General features: G+C 40.5%; 1 protein-coding gene across 1 annotated transcript; it reads left to right on the top strand.

Moving 5' to 3' along the window:
• Positions 1 to 8,516: 8,516 nt before the first annotated feature.
• Positions 8,517 to 12,333, top strand: lum (lumican). Its single transcript, XM_050036676.1, has 3 exons — positions 8,517 to 8,639; positions 9,599 to 10,477; positions 10,793 to 12,333. The coding sequence occupies exons 2-3, from the start codon at positions 9,604 to 9,606 to the stop codon at positions 10,945 to 10,947; spliced, it is 1,029 nt and encodes a 342-aa protein (XP_049892633.1). The 5' UTR covers positions 8,517 to 8,639; positions 9,599 to 9,603; the 3' UTR covers positions 10,948 to 12,333.
• The last annotated feature ends 11,665 nt before the right edge of the window (positions 12,334 to 23,998 follow it).

Here is a 23,998-nt window from a genome sequence, read left to right as displayed (position 1 = left end):
TAACTGATGCTGAGACTCTACTGACTGTGTGACTGGTAGACGGCGGTGGGTGGCGCAACAGGCCAAAACACAAATTCAAAACATAAACATGATTTGCAGACTGCAAAAAAAAAATTTTAGATGCAAATATTCTGCCTGTACTATTGTTGTCAGTGAGATCAGTATGTTATATGAACATTATTCTTTAGTCTCTGTGACATACTGTGACATATTAGGATGATTTTACGACTATTTGCTTTAGATTTCTTACATATAGCTCCTTTAACTCACCCATTCACATTTAATTAAGGCTTAAAGTTACACATAATTAAGGGTGTGGCCACTTTGAGTGACAGTGCTGTCTGCCGATAGTGTCATCGGCTTCTCAGACAGATCCACCTCCTTGCTCCTCTACGGCGCCAGCCTCCCGTCCAAGTATGGTCTGTTCTGGCTCCAAAAACCAAGATGACGACGGCTGAATTGCCAGACTTGAGGCTTTAAAACGGGAGTCCACAAACTAATGAGGGATGTCACGGTGACTACGTCCATTATTTTTAACAGTGTATGGACCAATCTCAGTCATATTTACAGTATAGCTCTGTGATGTTTTCTGCCTTTGATTACAATTAATTGAAAAGGTTTTTCCATTTCTTTTTGGGTGAATTTCCCTGATTATTTTTATGTTATGTAAGTTTATTGTTTTTTTCTCAGATGCTTCAATCTATAAAATCAATATTTTGCTTACAATTTCAGATACATCACACATATTTTGACTTAAGGTGATAAGTTTGCAATCAAATATGTATTGGAGAATGTAACAAAAGTGGATTGCTGTGAGCACAACTCTTCATCTGTGCAGAAAGGATGGTAGCATTCAGCCTTGAAACATGAGTGGGTTTATAACCCCAGAAATGTAAACCTCTACCACTTTATTTCAAGGGTGTCATCCATTACTTGGCGTTATTACAAGGGACTCAACTAAATTACTGTAATACGATGAATAAATTACGAGAAAAGCGGCGGTAAAAGTCAGTCAAAACACACATGAGCAGAGTAAGCAGGATGACTAAGCGAAATGTCAGGATGTGTGTTTCCCAGCCTCCACAGAAACATTAGTTTGGAACAAATTCACTCTGGTTCACAAAAACACTGCCAGGAACACAGTTAAATACCACCAACCCTCAAAGAAACAAACATTCTGGGCAAGTTACAGAGGAAGGGCAAAATGTGGACGAGTGTACACTAGTGGAAAACACTGTCGTTTATCCTTTACCTGAGAGTTTTGTCTATAATTTACCTCATTGCACATGTAGAACATGTAGAAAAACAGCTCCTAGTCAGTGTTGTCCAATTTTAAAAGTTGATTCAAACATGGAAATCATTCCTAAAATCATGAGGAAATTTGCAACAGCACCTTTTGTATTACTGGACATTCTAGGACACAGTTAAAGTAAAATGATGTCCTTTAAAGGAGACCTCTTGATCTCATTTCAGTTTTATACTTGTATTTGGGGTTTCTGTGAAACAAAAACACTTTATTTTCCTCATACTGTCTGTGCTGGAACATCTGTATTCACCCTTGTCTCTTTAAGTCCCCATCCCAAAAAAGCCTAGTCTGCTCTGTTTGATCAGTGTTTCCAGGTCTTGCGTATCTCTGCGTCTGTGCATTACAGCCAGGGGAATGACTATAACATAGTAGAGCTGCAGTTTTTACCGTTAAAAATAACCAATAAAACCCTCCTAAACCAAAACCTTCACAACCAGATGTTTTCCAGCAGGAGTATCATCTGAAGTCTGAGAGAAATTGACATTGGTTACCAAGTTTATGTGTTTTCCTGATGTTAGCATGGAGCTACATGTAGCAGTGTCATTACAGCCAGGGAAATGACTATAACATAGTAGAGCTGCAGTTTTTACTTTTAAAAATAACCAATAAAACCCTCCTAAACCAAAACCTTCACAACCAGATATTTTCCAGCAGGAATATGATCTGAAATCTGAGAGAAATTGACATTGGTTACCAAGTTTTTGTGTTTTCCTGATGTTAGCATGGAGCTACATGTAGCAGTGTCAATGCAGCAGGGTGAATGAATGTAACAGAGTGTAGCAGTACTTTCTACACTGAAAAATCAAAAATAAGAGCTTCTAAACCAAAGTCTTCACAACAGGACATGTTCTAGCAGGAATATAATCTGAAATCAAGGAGAAATTAAAAACACTGGCAACCAAGATTACTTGTTTTCCTGACGTTAGCAGGTAGCTACAAGTAGCAGTGTAGCCTACTTGCAGCCAGGGAATGACTGTAACGGAGTACAGCGACACTTTCTACCATGAAAACTCACCAATAAAAGCATCCAAACAAAAGTCTTCACAGTTGGACACCCTACGCTGGCGACCAAGTTTACATGTTTCCCTGATGTTAACATGTAGCTACAAGTGGTATTTTAGCGTTCTTGCAGCCAGGGAATGACTGTAACAGAGTAAAGCAACACTTTCTACCATGTAAAATCACCAATAAAAGCTTCTAAAGCCCAGTTCCACCAAAGATTCACGACGAGACGAGTTGAAACAAGCAACTACTTGCAATGCACTGTTCTGCAACATTCTAAAAACCTGCCGGTTCACACCAATGCAACTAGATGAGACGGTGTATCATCTCTATGCAACAACTCTCTGTACTTCCGTTCTGAGTTGCAGGTGACACCATCAGCCAGTGGAGCTCAGACCAGCCATAGACATATTTCAGCAGGAATATGATCTGAAATCAAGGAAAAATAAAATATCAACCAAGTTACCTTGTTTCCCTGATGTTAGCATGTAGCTACATGTAGCAATTTAAGCTACGTAATGTAAACACTTGCAGTAGCGTGCCTGGAGCAGATGCCCTTATATAGAAATCAGTCACGAGCTGACGTCAGCTTGTATCGTAATTAAAGTATTCAGTACAGTCTGAAGCCTTATTGCTCACAGGGATTCATTTTGCATATGTTTACCTCATTATTTGAAACTTTGTCCATGTTTAAGAGGAACATCCAGCATTGTAGCATTATATTTATGACAATTTATGAAAATAAGGAAAAGCATATTTGGTACCTTTAAAAGAACACAAAATTACTACAGCCAAACTTCACTTAATGATATACACTAACAAGAAAAGCTCAAACACTAATGACTTTCATGCATTTCCTGCTTTTTTTGGTTGATTTAGCTATTATGGTCTGAAGTTGTCGTGTGGAAAAGCTGGCCTCATTTGACCTCAACATCCCAATTTTTTTTTCTCTCTGCAGATCACTGGTTAAAATCAGGACACCACATGATTAATGCGCCTGTTTTTTCTTTTACACCAGCAGTTAAAAGTTGCACACAGCTGCAGACTGAGATGTTGATTCTCAGTCAGCACTACCCTTTCCTGTTTTAGGAAGTTATTTGATTTAATGAAATATATTGGACAATGCTTTAAATCATATCAGTAACATTACAGGCCTTCTTTTAATTACCAGTGATAAACACACTGAGGTCAAAAGAGAGCAAAGAAGGGCTGATGACAAACTGCTTTTATTGAATATTACTTATGCTTTGACTTTTAAACAGCAAAATAAAGTGAAATAAAAGTCTAAATCTATCTGGGTCAAATATTTTCATTGCATGGGAAACAGCTGAATCCATGTTTTCTTGCTACATGAATTTATGTTTTAAAGTAATTCATTACTTGGCATTACTTCGGGGAAATTAAACAAGTTACAGTTGAGTACAAACAAAAGTATTAGAAAAACAGCGGTGGAAGCCAACGTCTGCCATCTGGCCTAATGGGAAGGACGTGAGAGCATAAGGCAGACATCAACACATTGGAGGAGAAGAAGCACAGTGACTAAGCAAAATGACAAAATGTCTGTTTTCCAGCTTCCACTCTACGAACAGTCTGGAACAACTTAAGTCTGGGTTGACACAAAAACACAGCCAGTAACAGAGGTAAAAACACACCAGCCTCAGAGAAATAAATATTTTGAGCAGTGTCCTGATGAAGGGCACAAATGTGAGGTGTGTATGGACCGATGAAATGCTGTTTTTATTCTGTATGCAGGGTTTGTCCATTCTTTGCCCGTCAAAATGCACTGGAGGAGGCAGTATTTAGGGTATTTTTTGAACATTTGTGCACTTAAATTAGAGATTCCTGCACCTAAAGTGGCTCTAATCAGTAGTTTGATAACAATGGGTTAAATGTATAACAATAAAAGTGTGCAGTGTGTTAAAACATTGGGAGAGAAAAGAGAGAAAGAATTGATAAGAACCTTAATGAGCCACCTGTGCAGCGTGGTCCTGTGAAACCAGGTGTGGCTCACTGATTATAATGAAAGACTAGCTACACATGCAGGCAGCATATCTCTGTATAGGTGTATATCAAGGGTTAGGGTTGTGAAATTTACCCTCCTTTTGCCTTAATTTGGAGGATTTAAATTCAACAACAATGCATGCTTTGCAGCCTTCAGTATCCCACAGTCCAATGCGCAACAAGATATTAAAGTTGCAAGTAATAGCAGACATGAACACCACTGTGGGTTCTTGCCCTTCGAACATTGAAATGGTTTTAAGTCGAGACCAAATTCACCCATGCAAGCTTGTATTACTTTCTCATGGTTTTAGGCTAGGCCACGTCATTATTCAATGTAGTACCAAATGTACTTCCCCACATCCCCATGGACCCGTGGTTCCAAACTGGTGGGTTGTGGTCCAAAAGTGGGTCTCTGGTACATTCTGAAAGGACCGCAAGTGACTGGCAAACATGTCAAATTTCTAAAAAATAATAAAATAAAAATTAAAAAATAAACTTTATTTTGAAGTACAGTGAATTTCTGCCATGTTTCCTGCTGTAGAGTGAGTAACTCACGGACAGCTACTTGACAGAGACAGTAAACTAGCTCGACAACATGGCCAAACACAAGTATGATACTGAATGTATTAATCTGTGTGGACCTTGAACAAATGACTAAGGAGAAATCTGGACCCTGTGGGTGGACCAGTTGGGAACCACTGTCATAGACCTCTGTCAAAATGCCCAACTTTACAGCAGAAACAGTCTTAGCAATGGATTAAATGTGTAGCATAAAATTGTTGCTCACAGTGTGCTAAAACAGAGTGCAGTGCATGGGAATAAAAAGCGGAAGAATTGATAAGCACCTTAATGAGCCACCTGGGCTGCATGGTCCTGTGACACCGGGTGTGGATCATTAGCTATGTTTCCATCCAAAAGTGATTCGAATCATTGGGAAATGCGCATTACAAGAAATACGAATCCTGTGTGTTTCCATTAAATGTACGGACTTTGGTGAAAACTACGAACTCGCGCGAGTTTTCCGCAGAACCAGAAACAAAACAAGTCTCGCATTCTTCTTCTTCTACGTTTCTGGCGGTTGGCAACCAGCTTGTAAATGCATTACCGCCTTCCCGACCCGGAGTGTGGATATCACCATGGAGAGAGGTGCGCTACGTCAGACTTCATTCGAACATAACTGTTTCCATCCCCCGTTTTGCGAATCAACATTTTTTCGAATCAACCAAAACCCGGCTAAAGCGAGCATATTTTAGTTTGTGCGAATCAGGGGATTTTAATTCGAATTTTGGCGTTTCCATCATAATTTTCCGATGCGATACTTCTAGATACGCATCTAAACAGGCTGATGGAAACATAGCTAGTGATTATAATGAAAGACTAGCTACAAATTTAACTTGGCACTCTGCTGCTTTATACTGACCAGGCAGCATGTCCCTGTATCAGTGTATATCAAGGGTTGGATCTTTGAAAGGGCAGCCTTCTCTTTAATTAACTACGAGGATTTAATTCAATAGCAGTGCATCCTTTGCAGCCTTCAGTATCCCACAGTCTAATGTCCAACAATCGGTTATTTAAGATCTTAAATCAGTGAATCTACTGCAAGTTGCAAATAATAGCAGACATGAACTCCATTGTTTTTTCCTGCCATTCGAACACTGCATTGGTTTTCAGTCTAGAACAAATTAACCTAGGCAAGCTTGTGGTCTGCGGCTACCTTCTTATGGTTTTATAGGCCTATCCCAGCTGACATTGGGTGAGAGGCAGGGTACACCCTTGGCCAGTCGCCAGACTATCACAGGGCTGACACATAGAGACAGACAACCATTCACACTCACATTCACACCTACGAACAATTTAGTGTCACTAATTAGCCTGCATGTCTTTGGACTGTGGGAGGAAGCTGGAGTACCTGGAGAAAACCCACACTGACACAGGGAGAACATGCAAACTCCACACAGAAGGGCTCCCCCACCCTGGAGTTCAAACCAGGAGCCCTCTTGCTGTGACGCAACAATGCTAGCTGCTGCACCACCATACCCAGTTTACCAAAAAGAGCTTGAGAGTCCCAACTGATTGCTTGAGGTGTGTCCAGAGCATCATATTGTGGCTACATAAGGCTATTTGAAGAGTTGGGAGTGAGATTGTGTTGACCCCAGTGGGTTTTAGGGTTTGCTTATATTCTAAAAAAGTTTTTGGCACATGCCTTACTGTATGTGACCTAAACTACTGACCCAACAATACTAATGGCTTGTTTACACAGCCTTTGGGGCATTTACTGTAACTCTAAAGTCATCTATCACTGACTGTCAGTAGAGACACACGAGGGAGTAAAAGAAGGGAGTTATCTGTTATCTACAGTATTTTTCAGAAACAAAGCTCGCAGGAGAGAAATGACTAAGAAAGAGAAATAATACAGTAATACAGTAAATTCAGGGCTTTGGTGAAAGGGCCAAAACTGGCTACAGAGAGAGGAAATAGTTGTAGGACATTTTTCACTTTCCCACAACAAAAATCTGAGACGCATTAAGTTTGCTTAGATGACTAACTGATGGAAATGACTACTTGCTTTCTCATTGTGCAGGTTTCGGGATGCACTGTGTACTTAAATGACAAACTGTTTGTTTTGGACTTCATACTGTTTCCATCCACTTTTCCCGTGTTTGAAAAATACCCCGTCTACATTAAAGTAACATCACATTCTCTTTCATCCCCATTGGTTTGTGCAGTTTTACTCAGTGAAGCATGGGTAGTCAGCAAAAGCATCATTTGGGCCAATCAACACAAGCCCTAAACCCTCCCTTCATGCCTCATTCTTCTTCCATTTTGTTTCACTCTATCTGTGTATTCAGGTTAAAATAAGCGTAGGAGGCCATGAAAACGAAATGACTCATGAAATTCCTTGCAGTGCTGTGTTGGATTATTAATCACTGCATCACTTCGACTAAGATTTTGAGCTCGGTAGACCCAATTGTTAAAATGTCAAAAGATCGAGCGAGTAATATGTTATCAAAGCCAAGTGGCCAAAGCTACAAACTAAAGACATTTTGTTCTTTTAAATGAAACAAAACTCCTCAATAAGGTGTTTTTAGATCGATGAGATTGAGGGTGCTATTTCTTACAAATGCAAAAAGATGATCCATTGGGTTAAGCGAGTCTGCAGATGCAATCAAGGACATAGGGACTCTAAAAAGGCAGTCCAATAACTCAAACTGTGCTAAACTGATTGTCTGCTGTGGGAGAAATATTTTGGAAATCAGATATGTTAAGTTAGAATGTGAGGTATGAAAGTTTTCCACACACGAGAAATGCATCCAAAAAGGTCTCTAAGAATGTTCTGTGAGTAGAGTAACAGACCGCACTGCGACCAATTAAATCCAGGCGTCAGTTCCCGGCATGCTGTGATGGTGTGATGGACATCCACCAACAAATGGGAGAAACATTTGGCCATTTATCTCCCCCACCCCCTTGCCTCATGTGCACCTATCAGAGGATCCACTCGGGTCATTTGTCTCCTTATTTGTATAGAGAGAGGTTTATAGTACACAGGGTGATTTCAGGGCTTGTGGAAGGGAAAAATGTTGAGGTACAGGAGTGAAAAACAATTAATAGAAAGACATATGGGATGAATTTGATATCTGCGTTAACCTACCCTCACCCCGTACAGGGCCATGCCTTTGGTCAAAAAACAAAGGCAGGAGAAGAAATGTTTGCGTCAAGTGTTATGCAAGTCTTTTCTGGCCGTCTTATAACCTTCTTGTCAGATTTTCCAAAGCCTTATTCGCAGCTCGAGAGGTACGGCTGAATTTATTCCTCTTCACAACCGGCGTCTGGGTTAAATGGCTGCCAGAGATCGTTTTCACATTTTTCCACCCATAGCTTCTCCTACTCTTTAGATTTTTCCACAAACAGCCTCCCCAACTTTGACTTTAAATTCCTGCTTGCACACGATTTAGGGTTGTTGTTTGCGGGGTAATTACTAGGAGAACTCTGTAAAGGTGATAAACATTAGAAAAGGTGGGGGTAACATGAAGAGCATCATACATTTTTTATTTTATTTTTTAAGTGTAATTGCACCTGCTCTTGGTTAGATAACAGCAGTATTTGGATGATGCTCCTACAGACATTCATACTAATGACACCTTTAATTTACATGACGTCCTGACTCCTTCCAGTTTGCTGAAGAAGCCTCCCCTCCTCCCTCTTTCTCTCTCCTCCCCCTCTCTCCTTCTTTCTCTCTGTGTTTTTCTCCAGAGACCTCCAGTTTTTGAACACCACACTGTTCTTACCTACTGGCCCTCCACCCCACACACACGAGAAGAGAGAACCACAGGTAAGCTTGCATGCGCAGGCATGGATTTGTGATTTCCTGTTTGATTATTCCTCTTTATTTCTGTTTTCCGGATGGGATTATCAGCTGTCACTGGCTAGGCTTTTGGGGCAGAGGCTAGTGCTGCACAGAGAAGGCAACAATAGCAGTGCAAAGAACCAAAAAATAAGAGGTGGAATTATTTAGGAAAATCGTGTATTAGCCTAGATTTTACATGTTTATACAGATCTGCTGTGCCTTTTTAGGACGGTATTATAGATTTCAGTGACTTTAAGACTCTGGAAAACAATCTGTTGCACTTGGATCAAGTTTCCGTCTGCATTTTTCATGTGTCTGGAATGAATCATTCTGGTTTTGCATTGTCTGCAGGGTCGATGTTGTACAGTCATGATCCTAAACTAGCTGCTTTTAGTTCCTTGCTTGCTCAATTGCTTCTCAACTTAAAAGTTGAATACAGTTTAGTGTTTCAGATGCATAACACATGCTGAGCTCTTGTGTATACTGATGTACCGGTATGTGTGTATATATACTGTGTACTCTTGGAACATCTGTGTTGCATTATTGCTCCCATTGCTGGTTTATGTAAAAATGAAGTTGACAGATGAAGTGGGAGCAATGCAGTTTGTTTGAAGCTGCAGCTGTATCGATGTGGCTTGACACAGATAATTGAATCAAGGAATCTAGGACTCATAGGTCTCCAATCAGTTGACATGAACTCTTGACCGATTATATAATACTCTGGGGGGTGGGTGTGGTGATATAGTGTATGCATGGGGACAGTGGGGGTACAATTGACATGGTTTTAGCATAATAGTTTAAAAGTTTTGTTTTATAATTCCTCTGTCCTTCAGTTTCTTCATTTTACTAATAAACCCATTTAACATTTTGTTGCTCTTGACCCCTCTAACCTTTTGTATCTTATTCCCTGCCTCTTCTTCCCTTCTTGTCTGTTGGATCTCCAGAAGTCATGTTCCCTCTCCGTGTACCCCTGTTGATTGCATTGGTCGGTGTGGCCCTGTGCCAGTATTATGACTACGACTACCAGCCTGTTTCCATGCTAGGACCCTCAGGGCCCAACTGTAATCAAGAATGTGACTGCCCAGTCAACTTCCCCAGTGCCATGTACTGCGACAGCCGCAAGCTCAAGTTTGTTCCCATAGTCCCAACAGGGATCAAGTACCTGTACCTCCAGAACAACCAGATAGAAGAGATCAAGGGCGGAGTGTTTGATAATGTTACTGACGGACTTCGCTGGCTGGTACTTGACAACAACCAGATCACCAATGGTAAGATAGCAAAGGGCACAATCGACAAACTCACAGGTCTGGAGAAGCTATTCTTCAGCAACAACGAACTGACAGAGCCAGTCATCCCTCCCTCAAAGGCCCTTGATGAGTTGAAGATGATGCACAACAAGTTGACCAAGTTCCCATCTGGACTCTTGAATGACAAGGAGAACTTGACCTCCATCAGCCTCCAGCACAATCAGCTAAGCTCTGACAGCATCAGTGGTGCATTCAAAGGCCTGAAGAAGCTGCTGTCCCTGGACGTGAGCCACAACAAGCTGAAGAAGCTGCCGGCCGGTGTCCCAAGTTCACTGGAAATCCTCTACGCCGACTACAATGATATCGACGGCGTCGGAGCAGGATACCTGAACAAGCTGCCCGCGCTGCAGTACCTGAGGATCTCCCACAACAAGCTGGTGGACTCCGGAATCCCTGCGGGAGTCTTCAATGTGACGTCACTGGTGGAGCTGGACCTGTCTTTCAACAAACTGCAATCCATCCCTGAGATCAACCAGCAGCTGGAGCAACTCTACCTGCAGGCCAACGAGATCAACAGTGAGTGGCAACCAGCGATCTTTACTCTGTTAAAAGTATTGGCAAAGCCTACTTTTTCAGTACTTTAAACCAGGCACTGTTTCCATCCATGGTGGCTAGCTTGCAGTCTTCTTGTTCACCACCTTTGCAGGCACTTTGCTGCGCTTTGAGCGTTATCGCCAACAACTGTCAGAATAACCTGACCACGGGAATGTGTATTGCATGCGTCCTTGTACTAGTGGTCAAAATCTTGAGGTCGGAAGGTATATAGTGACTTTTGAGTATTGTTTTTCTTCCAACTTTAATAACTTTATCTCAAATTTTGATTCTCCGTAGAGTTCGATCTGGCAAGTTTCTGCAAGTACGTCGATCCCCTCAACTTTTCCCGCCTGAAGCATCTGCGTCTGGACGCCAACAATGTCACACACAGCAGCATGCCCCCCGAATACTCCAACTGCCTGCGCCAAGCTGCAGATATCATGTTTGAATAAGAACGTCTCTCAAATCGACGCCCCTTCCATGACCCCTGCTCTCTACTACCATAACACAGCCCAGCCCAAAGCCTTCTGGATTTAAATGGCCTAATATCCCTCCTGTCATAGTACTCACATGTCCTTGCACATAAGTAGTATGCAAATCTGAGGTACTGTAATGGCATCTTCATCAATTAAATATATATCTTGATTGAATCAAGAGTGGGCCAAATTTGAGATACGATGAATGGCAGGACAAGCTATCGACAATTTTGCAAATCTTTTCACAACGTATCTCGACAAACATGCAATTAGATTCAACAAACATCAAACATCTGGCTCTAGATATGAATATTCACATAGTTCACAAACACATGAAGGAAAAAAACAATAAAAAATATATAAAAGGGACCAAAAGTTTTATGAATAAAAATAAATTCATATGCTTTGATTAAAAACACACACTTTAAACATTCCAAACTTTTATTTGATGGCATTGAATACAGACACAATGGGGTAAACAATGGCTCCAATGTCTCAATTCAGTCATCATTTTGTTGTCTGTCTTGTATGTTCCAATGTTTAGCATGTATAATATAATGTGGGTACAATAATTAATCCATTGCTGTGCAAAGGACCAGCAAAGAAGGACTGCATAGTCCGATTTCAGTGTATAATGCCTAATGTGAGATCATGGACAAATGTAAAGTAGCAGTTACATAGCAGTCACATTTTTCAACATCTTCGACGAATCAAAGTGGCTTTAAGGAAAATACCAACGTCATTCACTCCTGTGTGCCTTTTTCACAAATGGTGCCTTGGTGCAAATAGCACTGATTGACTTCTTTGAGCTATAAAGTAAAAAATAATAATATTGGGAGAAGAAATAACTTCCCAATATAAGTAGGATTTAGCTGTAACTGAAGTATATGGTAGTATGAAGTACAATGAATGACACATGATTAAAAAGACATTGGTATGATCCTTGAAGCTACTTTCTCTTCTCAGTTCAACCTTGAGATGATAGGATGATGTTTTCTAGAAATCACGAGTCAAATTGTTTCTTTACGTTACCTAATTCCTAGCTGTCACGCGCATTGCTGATTTGTATACATTTGCATTACTTGCATGCACCCAATGGTACCATTCTTTGATAATAAACTACAGCTTTTGCAGTTAAGGCGCTCTCATTGTTACGTTGTTGTTCACCATGTTTGATGAATGCTTCTCACAGGTACAAAGTCGACGTGGCAGCAGTGTCATGTTGACTGAAATTATGTTCTTAGAATATCACATTTTGTTTAGGTCATTTTATCGTGATTTCTTATGTGGCTTTTGACTCGGTAACTGCTCTTGGATTTGCTGTGAGGAAACCAAACACAGTTGAATAAACTATGTTTCCAACATATTTGTATGATATCGCTTTTTAAGCCTGCTGCAATTAATTTGAAACGTGTATGGAAACAAGTAGATAAAGCCATCTCGTTAGGGTCAGGATACATGTAATTAAAGGGGACCTGTTTTGCTTTTCCTTATTTTCTGTCACATATAAACATGGCCAAAATTTCAAATATCGAGCTACTTGTATCGTAAAACTACTACCTGTCAGCAAAAACTTCAGGCTTAGACTGTTCTGAATATTCTGTTTCCAACATTTTTCTACTTTTAAGACAAGCTGACAATTATTTGTGATATGGTAATCTTCTCCAGGCAAGCTATTGCAAGTGTTGACATTACATAGCCTACACTGCTACATGTAGCTACATGCTAATGTGTAATTTTGGTTGTTGATGTTGTTTATTCCTCCCTAATTTTGGATCAGACCATTCTGAACACTCTGGGTTTTTTCCTACTTTCGAGACAAGCTGACGTCAGCTTGTTGCTACATGCCAACATCAGGGAAACGGGTTATCTTTGTTGCCGATGGTAATTTCTCCCTAATTTTGAATCAGACCATTCTGATCAGTTTGTTTCAAATTTCTTTAGATGGTCATCTGCTCCAGGCACGTCATAGAGAGTTACATTCACTGCTACATGCAGCTACATGCTAACATCAGGAAAACAGATAATCTTAGCTGCCAGTGTTGGTAATTCTTTCTGATTACGGATAATTTTCGTCTGATTTTCACTGTAGAAAGTGCAGCTGTACCACGGCTGCAGGTCCACTGCTACATATAGCTACACACTAACGTAAGGGAAACTTTACTCTTGGTTGCAAACGTTTTTAATTTCTCCCTGAATTTTGGAACATAATCTTGCCCCTAAAGTACAAAGTGCCGCTATACTCTATAACAGTAATTTCCCAGCTGCAATGATAGTGCACAGACACCAAGAGTGCAAATGTGTTAGATCCGGAAACACTGACCAATCAGAGCAGACTGGGCTTTTACTGGAGGGGGGCTTAAAACAGTGTATTTCAGACAGAGGATGAATACAGGTGTTCCAACACAGGAGGTAAAAAAATAAGACATTTTTTGAACGTTAAAACATCTAAAGACGTTCTAGCAGGAACCCAAGCCCAAAGTAGTATTATGAATCTAAGTATGAGTAGTATGAATCTAAAAGAAATAGTGTAATAGGTCCCCTTTACGGATGGCCTTTTATATTGAATTTATTTGCTGACACAAACATAGTGTTTAAAGGAAACTGAATTTCTGTATCATTTTCCACAAGACATCCTGTAGCAAGGGTTTATATAATTTATTTGTAAATCCATATCTAATAAAGACAACTTGGGATTGGAAAAATAATTTTGGTGGTACACTGTATACTTTTTTATTGAGTATGGTTTATTATAAAGTGATACCTGCAAAGGTATGCTGTAAATGACATAACCGAATTTGGGTATTACCTTCAAATCTCTAAAGTCACACACACAGACTACACAGTGAATTCATTGTACACAAAGAATATTAAGAATCTTATTGCTTTATCATGGATCAAAACACATGGGTGACAAGATGACTAATAAACACCAGGAACAAGCCAAAATCAAGTAAAAAGAGCTAAGTTAAAAAAAAAAAACCCACACACACAATATATAGTCCTGTCCACAGAGATAATACAGTATATCAAGCTATTTATTGAATATTATGTTATATCAGAATTCTCCTGTACATTATGAGAGAGCATGATTAGTTGCAGATTACTTGCTCTATGAAGTGTGCTGTCACATTTGGCAGCCACCATTTTACTTTCTGGCCTTTCAGATGAAGTCACCATGATTTACAAAAGGGGGAAAAAAGTGTTTGTAAGATTGATAGACAATGCCTGTATTTATTCTCCAGGGCCTGGTGGTGTGTTTCAGATATACTGTTTACATTTGTGGTCTTCTTCTGTACCTTGAATTCCCCACTTTGTGTCTCTCGACTCATTAATTAACTGTAGTTACACAGTGAACCTATCATCTTTGTTCTGTCCTGCATTTCCATGTAGCTGCGGAGTGAAACAAAACCCTGCTGGTCCTGGAGGGATGCAGGGGTTGCAGGGTTCTGCTCAATACCGCAGCTTTAAGATATTTTCTCCCTAAAAATACCCTTCCAGCTGTCTCAGACAAAACCACAAATATCCCCTGATGATTTCAAAGTACTTTATTTTGCAGGATAGCTTCCCCATGGAGCTTCAAGACAAACACTTAAAGTTTCCTTAAGAGAGGACTATCCTAGTGTACTGTTTCCAATAAGATCTGCATATTTGGCTTGTCAGGCTTGTTGCCACCACTTGTGGTCGACAGTGAAAAAATGTTATCATTTCTCAAAAACCCTCTGACATTTACAGCCAATATTGGACTGTTTTTGAATGTACTGTTGACTGTACTAGGACTTTACAAAGAAAAACTGTGTATAGACTAACATACAAAATTAATCCTTCGGCAATCATCACTGATGATCCACTAGAAGTGTGTAGCGGTGTATTTATCTGCAAAGACTGCCTGTATTTTCTTATCTTCTTTTAATTTTGCTGGGGTGTTTATGAGCATGTAGCCCCCACCCAATCACACATAGCTGCCAACTCTCACACATGGTAGTCATTCCACTCCTGTACGGTAGGTGGCGCCACTTTACATAACTAGGCTACTACTACCTACAATGACGAATGATCCCCCTCCTGCTAGTAAGAACTTGTGAGAGCATGTAAAGGCATTTGGAGAGCTTTGTAAATGTCAAAAATGAAATGAAATGGCCTAGGTCTAGGCACTCTTAGACTTGCATACTTGCATGCTATATGCTGCATAGGCAAGCCCTAGTTTCTGGTTTGAACTAGTTCAGTCACTCTGAGCTGTTCACTTGTGAAGGCGCTGCAAGTCAGGGTGGCTTTGAATGAATGTAGGTATTGCCCATCTCCAGAACGCTACCCCTAAACCAACCAGAATGCAGGAAATCACATCTACAACTTCCAAAATTTTCTGGGGGAGAATGCCCAGGCCCCCACTATACCACCATTGTCTCTCTCTGTGTGGTATTTGTATGTAAGGTATTAGGCCCTATCCATCTCCAGCAGGCGCCCCAAAAATCCGTTAGGATGCAGGGGATCAGGATTGCATCTACCAAATCAGTTTACAAACAAAAATTTTATGTGTAGGCCTACACGACGAAATTGTGGTCGGCCCCGCCGAATCTCACTCCAAGGTTTTTTGAAAAGTTGACAGCCCTGATAACAACATGTAGTATAAGACAGGAATTTATAAGGTGGCGATCAGGTAGTAGCACAATCAAATCACCAGAATACATGTTGGCATTGTGCATTTTGCAAACCATGGATACATTACATTTGTACATAGTTATGTAGTGAATACACTGAATGCTGTGTTTGACATATGGTTACGTTTAAACACAAAAACCACTGGACAGAGAAAGCAGTGATTCATTTTTGGACACGTCACCAGACTATCACAGGGCTCATACATAGAGACAAACAACCATCACAGTCACATCCACACCTACGGGCAATGAGTCACCAATTAACCTGCATGCCTTTGGACTATGGGAGGAAGCCAAAGTACCCAGAGAAAACCCACCCTGACACAGGGAGAACGTGCAAACTCCCCAAAGAAGGGATCCCCCACCCCGGGTTCAAATCCCCCACCCTGAGTTTGAACCAGGAACCCTCTTGCTGTGAGGCTACAATGCTAACCACTGCATCACTATGTAAAAACAGTTGCTTCTTGTGTCACTACCTGACAGGAAACACAGTGATGTCTCAGTAATAAACAACCAGGTGAGACACAGTGACAGGCCACTGAAAATTACCCACTTGTTGGCTAAAAAGCTGCCGGAAACACAGTGATGCCTTGCTAAAAAACAACCATTTTGTTGCTGTTGTTGGTCTTGAACAGTAGTCTGTAGCCTGGCAGGTGTCTTGTCTAGGTGACATGCTATCCACCATCCCCTTCACCTCTAGATGACAAGGTAAGCTCATATACTACATGACTTTCAGCACATTGACATAATACTATGAAACATGCAAACGTGATGTGTCTGCGCGTAGCAGAAGCGGACAATGCCAACATTTTCTTCTGGCAACTGGAACGAGTAACAGCACATATCCAAGAAGAAGCTAGGAAAATCATGGAAACATGAATAGAGTGAGACGAAACTCCAAGCAGACAACGCTCACTCCCAAATGAGAGTGAATCTGGACTTGGAATTCATTTTCAGTTTCACTGGCAAGCACTGAAGGTGAGGATAAAGCCAGTGATTAGCTTAGTTAGCTTGATTTAGTACTGGTTTTTCCATTACAACAAATGTAACATTCAATAGTGTAGGGAGAGGCCAGGTTGTTGTGTTGTTGTGTTTACAAAACAGTAACCAACAATTCCTGCATGGTATACCTTTAAGAATGATTCATGCAGCTTCATTAAAAGGCCTTTTGGGCTATTTTTCTGCTAAATATTTATTTCTCTACTGTTTTGCAATAGATCATATCAAATCAAGAGAGGAATGAGACTACTAGAGATTTCTGATCAGGATTTTGGCCCCTTCGTAGGAGTGAAGTTCTTTTAGTCTTGTGATTGGAGGAGTCTGAGAAATGTTTCCTTGTGTGCCAGAGGGAAATAAAACTATAAAATCAGCACATTCCTTTGTGTTTCTGCGTCATCTTTCAAAAGTTACCATCCAATTTATCAGAAGGCCAAATCTTCACATGGATATGATGCTGGTGTTTGGAATATTTTTTGGCTTTTTTATTTATAAGACCACAGTGAATTAGGGACGATAATGCTGTCCCATATGTGTTAGCATCTGTATTTCAGACTTTTTATATATATTTATCCATAATGTTCCAGATCCTTGGCTCAAAAAAAGCTATTGTGCATGCTGTGTTGTATTATTTAGTAATAATGGCCACTAAACTGGACCATATTGTGCCTACATCATCAGAAAAAGGCTCTGGATACTGTCAGAGCTTAAAAGGTCTGCTACTCATTATCAGTCCATGTGCTCCAGTAAAGTCTGGCAGCAGCAGACTATTCCCAAAAAACAAGAGTGCAAGAGTTGTACACTTTTTGTAAGTAAGATTTGAAATAAAGCAGTTTGCTTTCTTTAACTGTGTTCTGTACTTGCATAATGTCATGTGACGTATCTCTTCTAAAAGCTACACGCCTTTTTACTGCCTGTCAGTGCTAACGTTACCTTCACCTCCATCCTTAGTGAGCACACTGTTTTTCATCCTTAAGTTAGCTAACGGTACTTTACTTTTCAGTTAGCTTCGTACATATTGTTCAAAGTATTTACCATTCGTTTTTGATCATTTTGTTTATCACCTCAGTGTCCTAGATAATCATTAGTAACATTAGCTATTCACTCAGTGTAGCACCAATGTGATTTTCAGACCTTATAATGTTGGATTGATACAGCTCTTTTTTCACACTTAGGCAGTGCTTAATTTGAGCCGGAACATACTGGAACGCATACCAGGATCTTTTCAGAAAAGGCCCTGGTGCGTTCCGGAACTAATTTGCATGGGTCGAACTCTTAAAAATCTTAAAAACTACATACAGTATTGGCTGATGTCACTAGTGTTGCAGGGTGGAGTACCGTAGTACTATGGTGCCTCATGTACCACTACTGTGGGATAAGTTCAAAGTCCAATCACAGGAGGGTGAGTGTCCATGCGCCGTCCACTAACGGCACGTGCTGGCCACCTGGCACTCAATATGCTGCTGTAGTGGTTTGTTTTCCAGACATGTGAGTATATTTGAGCAGTGAAAGTTATTATTTATTCCTTTTTACTTGTCGGCAGTGATTTGTTTTCCACAGAGCTCTACGTGCGAGCATTTTACTCGCATTTGCGACTAAAAATAGTTTTGTGCGAGCAAAATAAATCATTCAGCACGCTGTGCGAGTACAGATTTAAACCAGCAGCAGAAACGGAAGGCGAATCCTGCCGGTTGTGGGTTGAACAGGGGTCACAGACAGGAATACAGCGGTCAAATAGCCTACGGCGGCTCCGCGGCGCAAGATAATGGCTTACCGGCGACAGAGAAGTCCGACTCCAGGTCCAGTAGCCTAATTTCCTCTTTCATTGGCATCATGACTGCCCAGTAGTACCTGGACAACCGAGCCGTGGTGGCACACAGGTATGTGACGTGTCAGAGGACAAACGAGCCGTTAACATTTCTGTCTTTGTGGCAGGTAACGGTCCACAAACCTCACTGCACTTTTGGGACTGTTCTTTACTTGTCAGGGGAGGAGGGTGGCTGGTTGATTTTTATTTCATTTATTTATTTTATTTGATCCCCCCCTATGTTAATCACTTATTGATGCTGTTTTTGAAGTATGAATAAGTCAGTAAGTAATTTATTCCATTGAAATATCATTGATGTATTATAGAAAAGTGATTTATCTTTTTATAAATGACAAAAGGCACATCTGCCTCATTTTTGCTGTGGTATCATGATACTACTCAGAACCCTGATACTTACTTTCTTAATGTGTGCTCACCTTATTCCTGATCTAGACGTTTAGGAGGTTTTTACCTGGAGTTGAATTATCGGAAGAGGTCTCTTCTTCTCCAAAAGCAATTGACCAGGTGATTTAAATGGCTAAAATACAGATTAAACTAGTCTGACGTTACAAATCAGTGTTTCTCCAACACTGTTTGGTATGGCGGTGGTAGGCCGTTAGCTTAGTGCCTGCTATTATGTGCTAACCTTGTTTCTCTGCCAGCTTAATGTTTGCTCACATTATTTGTGATCCAGACATATAGGAGGTTTTTACCCGGAGCCAAATTGTTCGCAGAGATCCCTTCCTCTGCAAAACCAATGAACTGATTTTTAACGGCTAAAATACAGGTTAAACTAGTCTTACGTTACAAATATGTGTTTCTCTAACACTGTTTGGCATGTTGTTGACGGGCCATTAGCCTTGTACCTGCTTATATGTGCTAACCTTGCTTCTCTGATAACTTGAGATCCAGACATTCAGGGGGGGTTTGCTGGGAACTAAATTATCTGCGAAGTTCTCTTCCTCCCCAAAACAAATAGACCAGGTGATTTAAACCAGTAAAAATACTCAATCCCACTTTGCTCATCACAGAGAGACTACTAACTACGGTTGCCACACGAAAACACAAATTGCCCTATCTAGAGCCTAGTGTTTGGTTTGTCCCTTCTTGGCTACTGTAGAAGCATGGTGATGCAACATGGCGATCTCCATAAACAAGGACCCGAACCCTATGTAGACATAAGCAGCTCATTCTAAAGTAACGAAAACACAAGGTGATTACACACTGAACAAAACCTACTTATTATATTATATTCCATTTATGCTAATATATCTCCCTAAATCCTGCACACTGGACCTTTTAAGGATGAAAAAGTACTGTGTAGGAGGCAACGGCAGGAAGTCTGTGCAGTTTATAAAACAGATACGTCCAACTACATTGTCCAAGTAGATAATATAGTAAAAGACAAGACAGCTAACTGTCATCACTGCAAGAACTTGGAGAGAAAAATATGCTCCTGTGATCCCCTTTTAAATGTCTTTTGTGATATATGAATGCAGGGATTCTGTGAACAATAAATCAAGAGCAAAGATTCATAGTCACTGTCTTTCGGTGTATTACTCGACATTTACTTGTCACTTCTCTTTTCAGTATCAAGAGCGTCTTTGCAGAGCTCTGCACTAACTGTAACATCACCACTAATCCTGACTGATGTGTACCACATGTGCTGGAACCACTAGTTTCTTCTGAGAGTATTAGTCAAGAGTTCCTTATTAGAGCAGACACCATTTAAAGACCGTAGGTTAGTTGATTAGATTCGTGGCATTTATAGTTATTATGTTAATGGCTTCCAGATGTCCCATTTGATTCCTGCTAGGTGTTTGTAATTAGATCCAGCTGTAAAGTTCAGTTATACTTACAATTTGACCCACTTATGTAAATGAAAGTCAGGAGTCTGCGTCTCGGTAGGTGCAGGGAGGTAATTTATATACCCAGCACTTCCATATGCCATCCAATACAAGTCGGGAGGTAAAAATATTAGCAGTCTGCTCGCTAACACTGCCATTACAACGTGTTACATGTTTGTTTTAACAGCTTTTTTCTCATTCCACATGTTTTTATATGATCATTTGTACCGATTCCCAATCTGGGACAATTTCCTCCTCTTCCTCCTGGGTCGCCCTTATTTAAATCCTGAGTGGAGCTCCTGCTGCCCGTGTCTAGACAATAAAGTCCTTTTATAAAGCCTTAAGCTTCACATCCTCCTGCTGGAGATGGTGAGTGAAAGTATAATCAGCTGTTGCAGCCTGGCGGCCCAACTCCAAAGGTCATCCCTCAGTCCAGACCGTCTCCAGCTGTTCTATCTTTTTATCTCTGTTTTTCCTACTCCATGTTTTTAACTTTTCCCTACAAATTGTCGCTCAACTGACACTTTTCAGTTCTCTCCTAATTAGTGCTGGGTATTTCCCTTCCTTCTTTAATTTCAGTGTCTCTCCCCATCTCTTCTACATCTCTCTTTTTCTTACTCTTGCCTCCAGAAGTGTAGACATGGGCTCCAGATGTCCCATCTGTGGCCTTAACGCAGACATGCACACCGCTGAGCTGAGAAAGAGGGCAAGAAGACAGGGAGGGGTGGCAGACGGAGAGACTGCAGTATTAACCCAATCCATCTTTTAAGGTTCTTTTTAGATGTAGTGAAAGTAAATTTGTGGCCTACAAGGATACATTCATATATTTGTGGAGCAGCAATGGCTACGTCACACCAACTTTAGTCTTTATAAACATGGAATTTGGAGGCAATGGGACAAGATTCTGGTATCAGAAGCATTCTGGTGTCTGCTTGTGGTCCATTTGTATCAGCGTAGTTCTGACTAATCACACTTGAGCTGGCTTTTCTTGCATGCAGGTTAACAGTCCATGTGGAGAGCAAAAAAAAAGGAGCACACATTGGCTGAAATGTAATCTAGGAACTCACCATCGACGATATAGCTTTTTGCTATCTTTATTTATTTATTTATTTATTTATTCATATGCAGACATGTTTTTATAGGGATAAGTCAACCATGACCAGCACACGAAAGAGGAAGTCTTGGCCCAGATATCTATTATACATTATCTGGGTATCTGATGGTTCCACCAGAACCCCTGAAATACTGGCCCCAGAGACTTACTTGTGGTTAGGCTAATGGCCGATGGTTTTTCAAGATTGCACCAACGTAAGAGTTTCTCTGGTTTGATTCCAGGTAGGAGAACCAACAGCTTGGTTGTGCATTCTAACACATACAGCTGACTGTGATCCTGAGCTCCCCCAGGAAAGACGCTAGGCTGGGAAGTAATTTTGGCGTAATGACCATATTCATCAGCTCAAAAAGTACTGTTGCCATTCACAATCATTGGAAAAGAAGCAGCTGTAAAATGGTCAGTAGGCCTTTTTTAGGGTCACAAATCCCCAAAATGACTCGTTTGTGATGTTAGGGCCAAAGGTACTTCTATTTCAGCCACAAATTGCCATAGACAACGAGCTGTGTCGTGAACTATGTGGTGTGTATGTTACCGGAGGATTCTATTAGTGGGCACACCGCAGAACTCAGACTGTACAGAACTTTCAGATTTGCATGATGTAAACAATAAACATGGCGATACTCAAGGAGGTTACTTTATTGTTAATTCTGAGATCATCATAAATAACAGCAGAAAAAGCAACAGCGGCTCAATTGTAGATAGTATGTAGGCCTATCAGCAAGTATGTTTCTCTCGATTTGCAGACCCTGGCCCAACCTTTCATGTTGCAGACCTGTCTCCTTAATTTCTAAGGATGTGCGTAACCAACACTGCAAACGGATGCAGCAGACACGAGGCAGCCGTCATTCACACACGAACACATAGTTGAGAGTAAGTACAGTAACAGTGATACTAATACTAAGTCAAGATGACAATACTGATACACTTCAGCAAGTATAGTGTTAGTCATCTTAGTTTGGCATGTTGGCATCATTTATCTTGAGGGGAGCAGGTATGTCCACGCCAAATATGTCATTTTTGACATTAGAAGGAATGTCCGATCACCAACTCAGTAGGAACTGTTAGCTGGGAACCATTAATGACAGTACCAAAATTTAAGGGCAAACCATCATGTTGTTTTTGGGTTTAGATTAAAGTCATGGACTGCCATCTCAAGCCTTGTACAACCCTGCGTCCTCATGAGGACTACTTGTTCATGTAAAAACAAGATGGTGGCCATCTCTGCCAAGTCAGTCTACAGCTGATCCCGACAGAAAAGTGGGCAAGGTTCAAAACCTGATCAAATTTAATAGTTGAAACCTTTTTATTTATGTTTAAAATACTGTTTTAGTTTGATATGACAACAAATTTGACCAATTTTAGCGATAGTAACAAGCTAAAGCACTGTTAATTAGAAAGTACTCAGCTGACGACGTTAAGAATTCATTATCGTCTTGTTTGAGGACATTGGGACATTATTGTTGTTTTATCGTAGCAATAGGTGTGACAGACCAGCTTGGAATATAGATCAAGGAAAAAATATTCAGTTTTAAAATAAGGAATCACAGTGCTTTCAGATATGTTGCAATTTTTTTTTTGCAATATTATTTTTGCACAAAAAACAGATTGTGTGACTTTAACAGTGACCCTAAACCACAGACTTACAAAATACTGGACCAGTGTTGCATTGTTTGCAATTTTATTTTAACACAACAATGTTCAGGCATTTAAATAAATGGTTGTATACTTTATTACACACTTGTGACTATTAAAAATAAAGCAATTTTCCCCGAATAAGGACAGAATTTGTTTTTCAAATTGGACTTAATGTTCAAAGACAGTGCTCAGTTTTTTATACTAATCAGGTCCTTCTTATCCCAGATAGCTAGGAGAAAATACAAATGCATACCAAACAAAGGCTGGGGTCTCAAAAGGGCTAGAGCAACACAACTAATGTGGCCAAGATCGCAAGGAGCAACCTTGTTCATATGCAGGTATGCTTAAAATATAGATATGCACACATCCAGCTCTTCATCTTTGTCTTTGGGTTTGGATGTTTTTGGATAAACATCACAAACATCAAGCTAATGGTGCACACAAATACTTGTACTAGTGGTTGTCTACAGAGCCAGGTTTACTGGAGTTACAATTTTCCATGATATCTTACGACGGAGCCACTACAACCCTAATAAAGTTTAATTTTTGCTTCCAAATACGTCTTTAATAGTGGTCTGGAGCTCCTGCTCCACCACAACAGACAATGTTATATTGTCAAGCTGTTTCTGGCAGTGACCAGGTGTAAAAATTCTCTACAGTGACGTCAGTGAGTAATATAGTACCCCAGATAGGCATGATGGGAAAAACAACAAAAAGAAGACGTGGGTTGTAATAAAAGTGGGAATTTTCCTGTAAAAAGTTGGGTGTGAATGTCTGAGAGCAAACCCCTCTGAGCTCCTCTCTAACCTCACCTGACAGCCTTGTGAACACACCCCAAGGCCTGTGAGCTGAAATGAGCCATAAAATGGTCTTGCACCCATCCCCCCCAAGTGATGGGTGAAGAGCAAATCCTCCATTGTAGCCCAAATGGTTAAGTTGGGTGGAGTGACAGACGTTTCACCCCTAACAC

Source organism: Epinephelus moara, chromosome 23 (assembly GCF_006386435.1).
Source record: "Epinephelus moara isolate mb chromosome 23, YSFRI_EMoa_1.0, whole genome shotgun sequence".
In the NCBI taxonomy this organism is placed as follows: domain Eukaryota; kingdom Metazoa; phylum Chordata; class Actinopteri; order Perciformes; family Serranidae; genus Epinephelus; species Epinephelus moara.
This window is presented reverse-complemented; position numbering and strand designations above follow the sequence as displayed.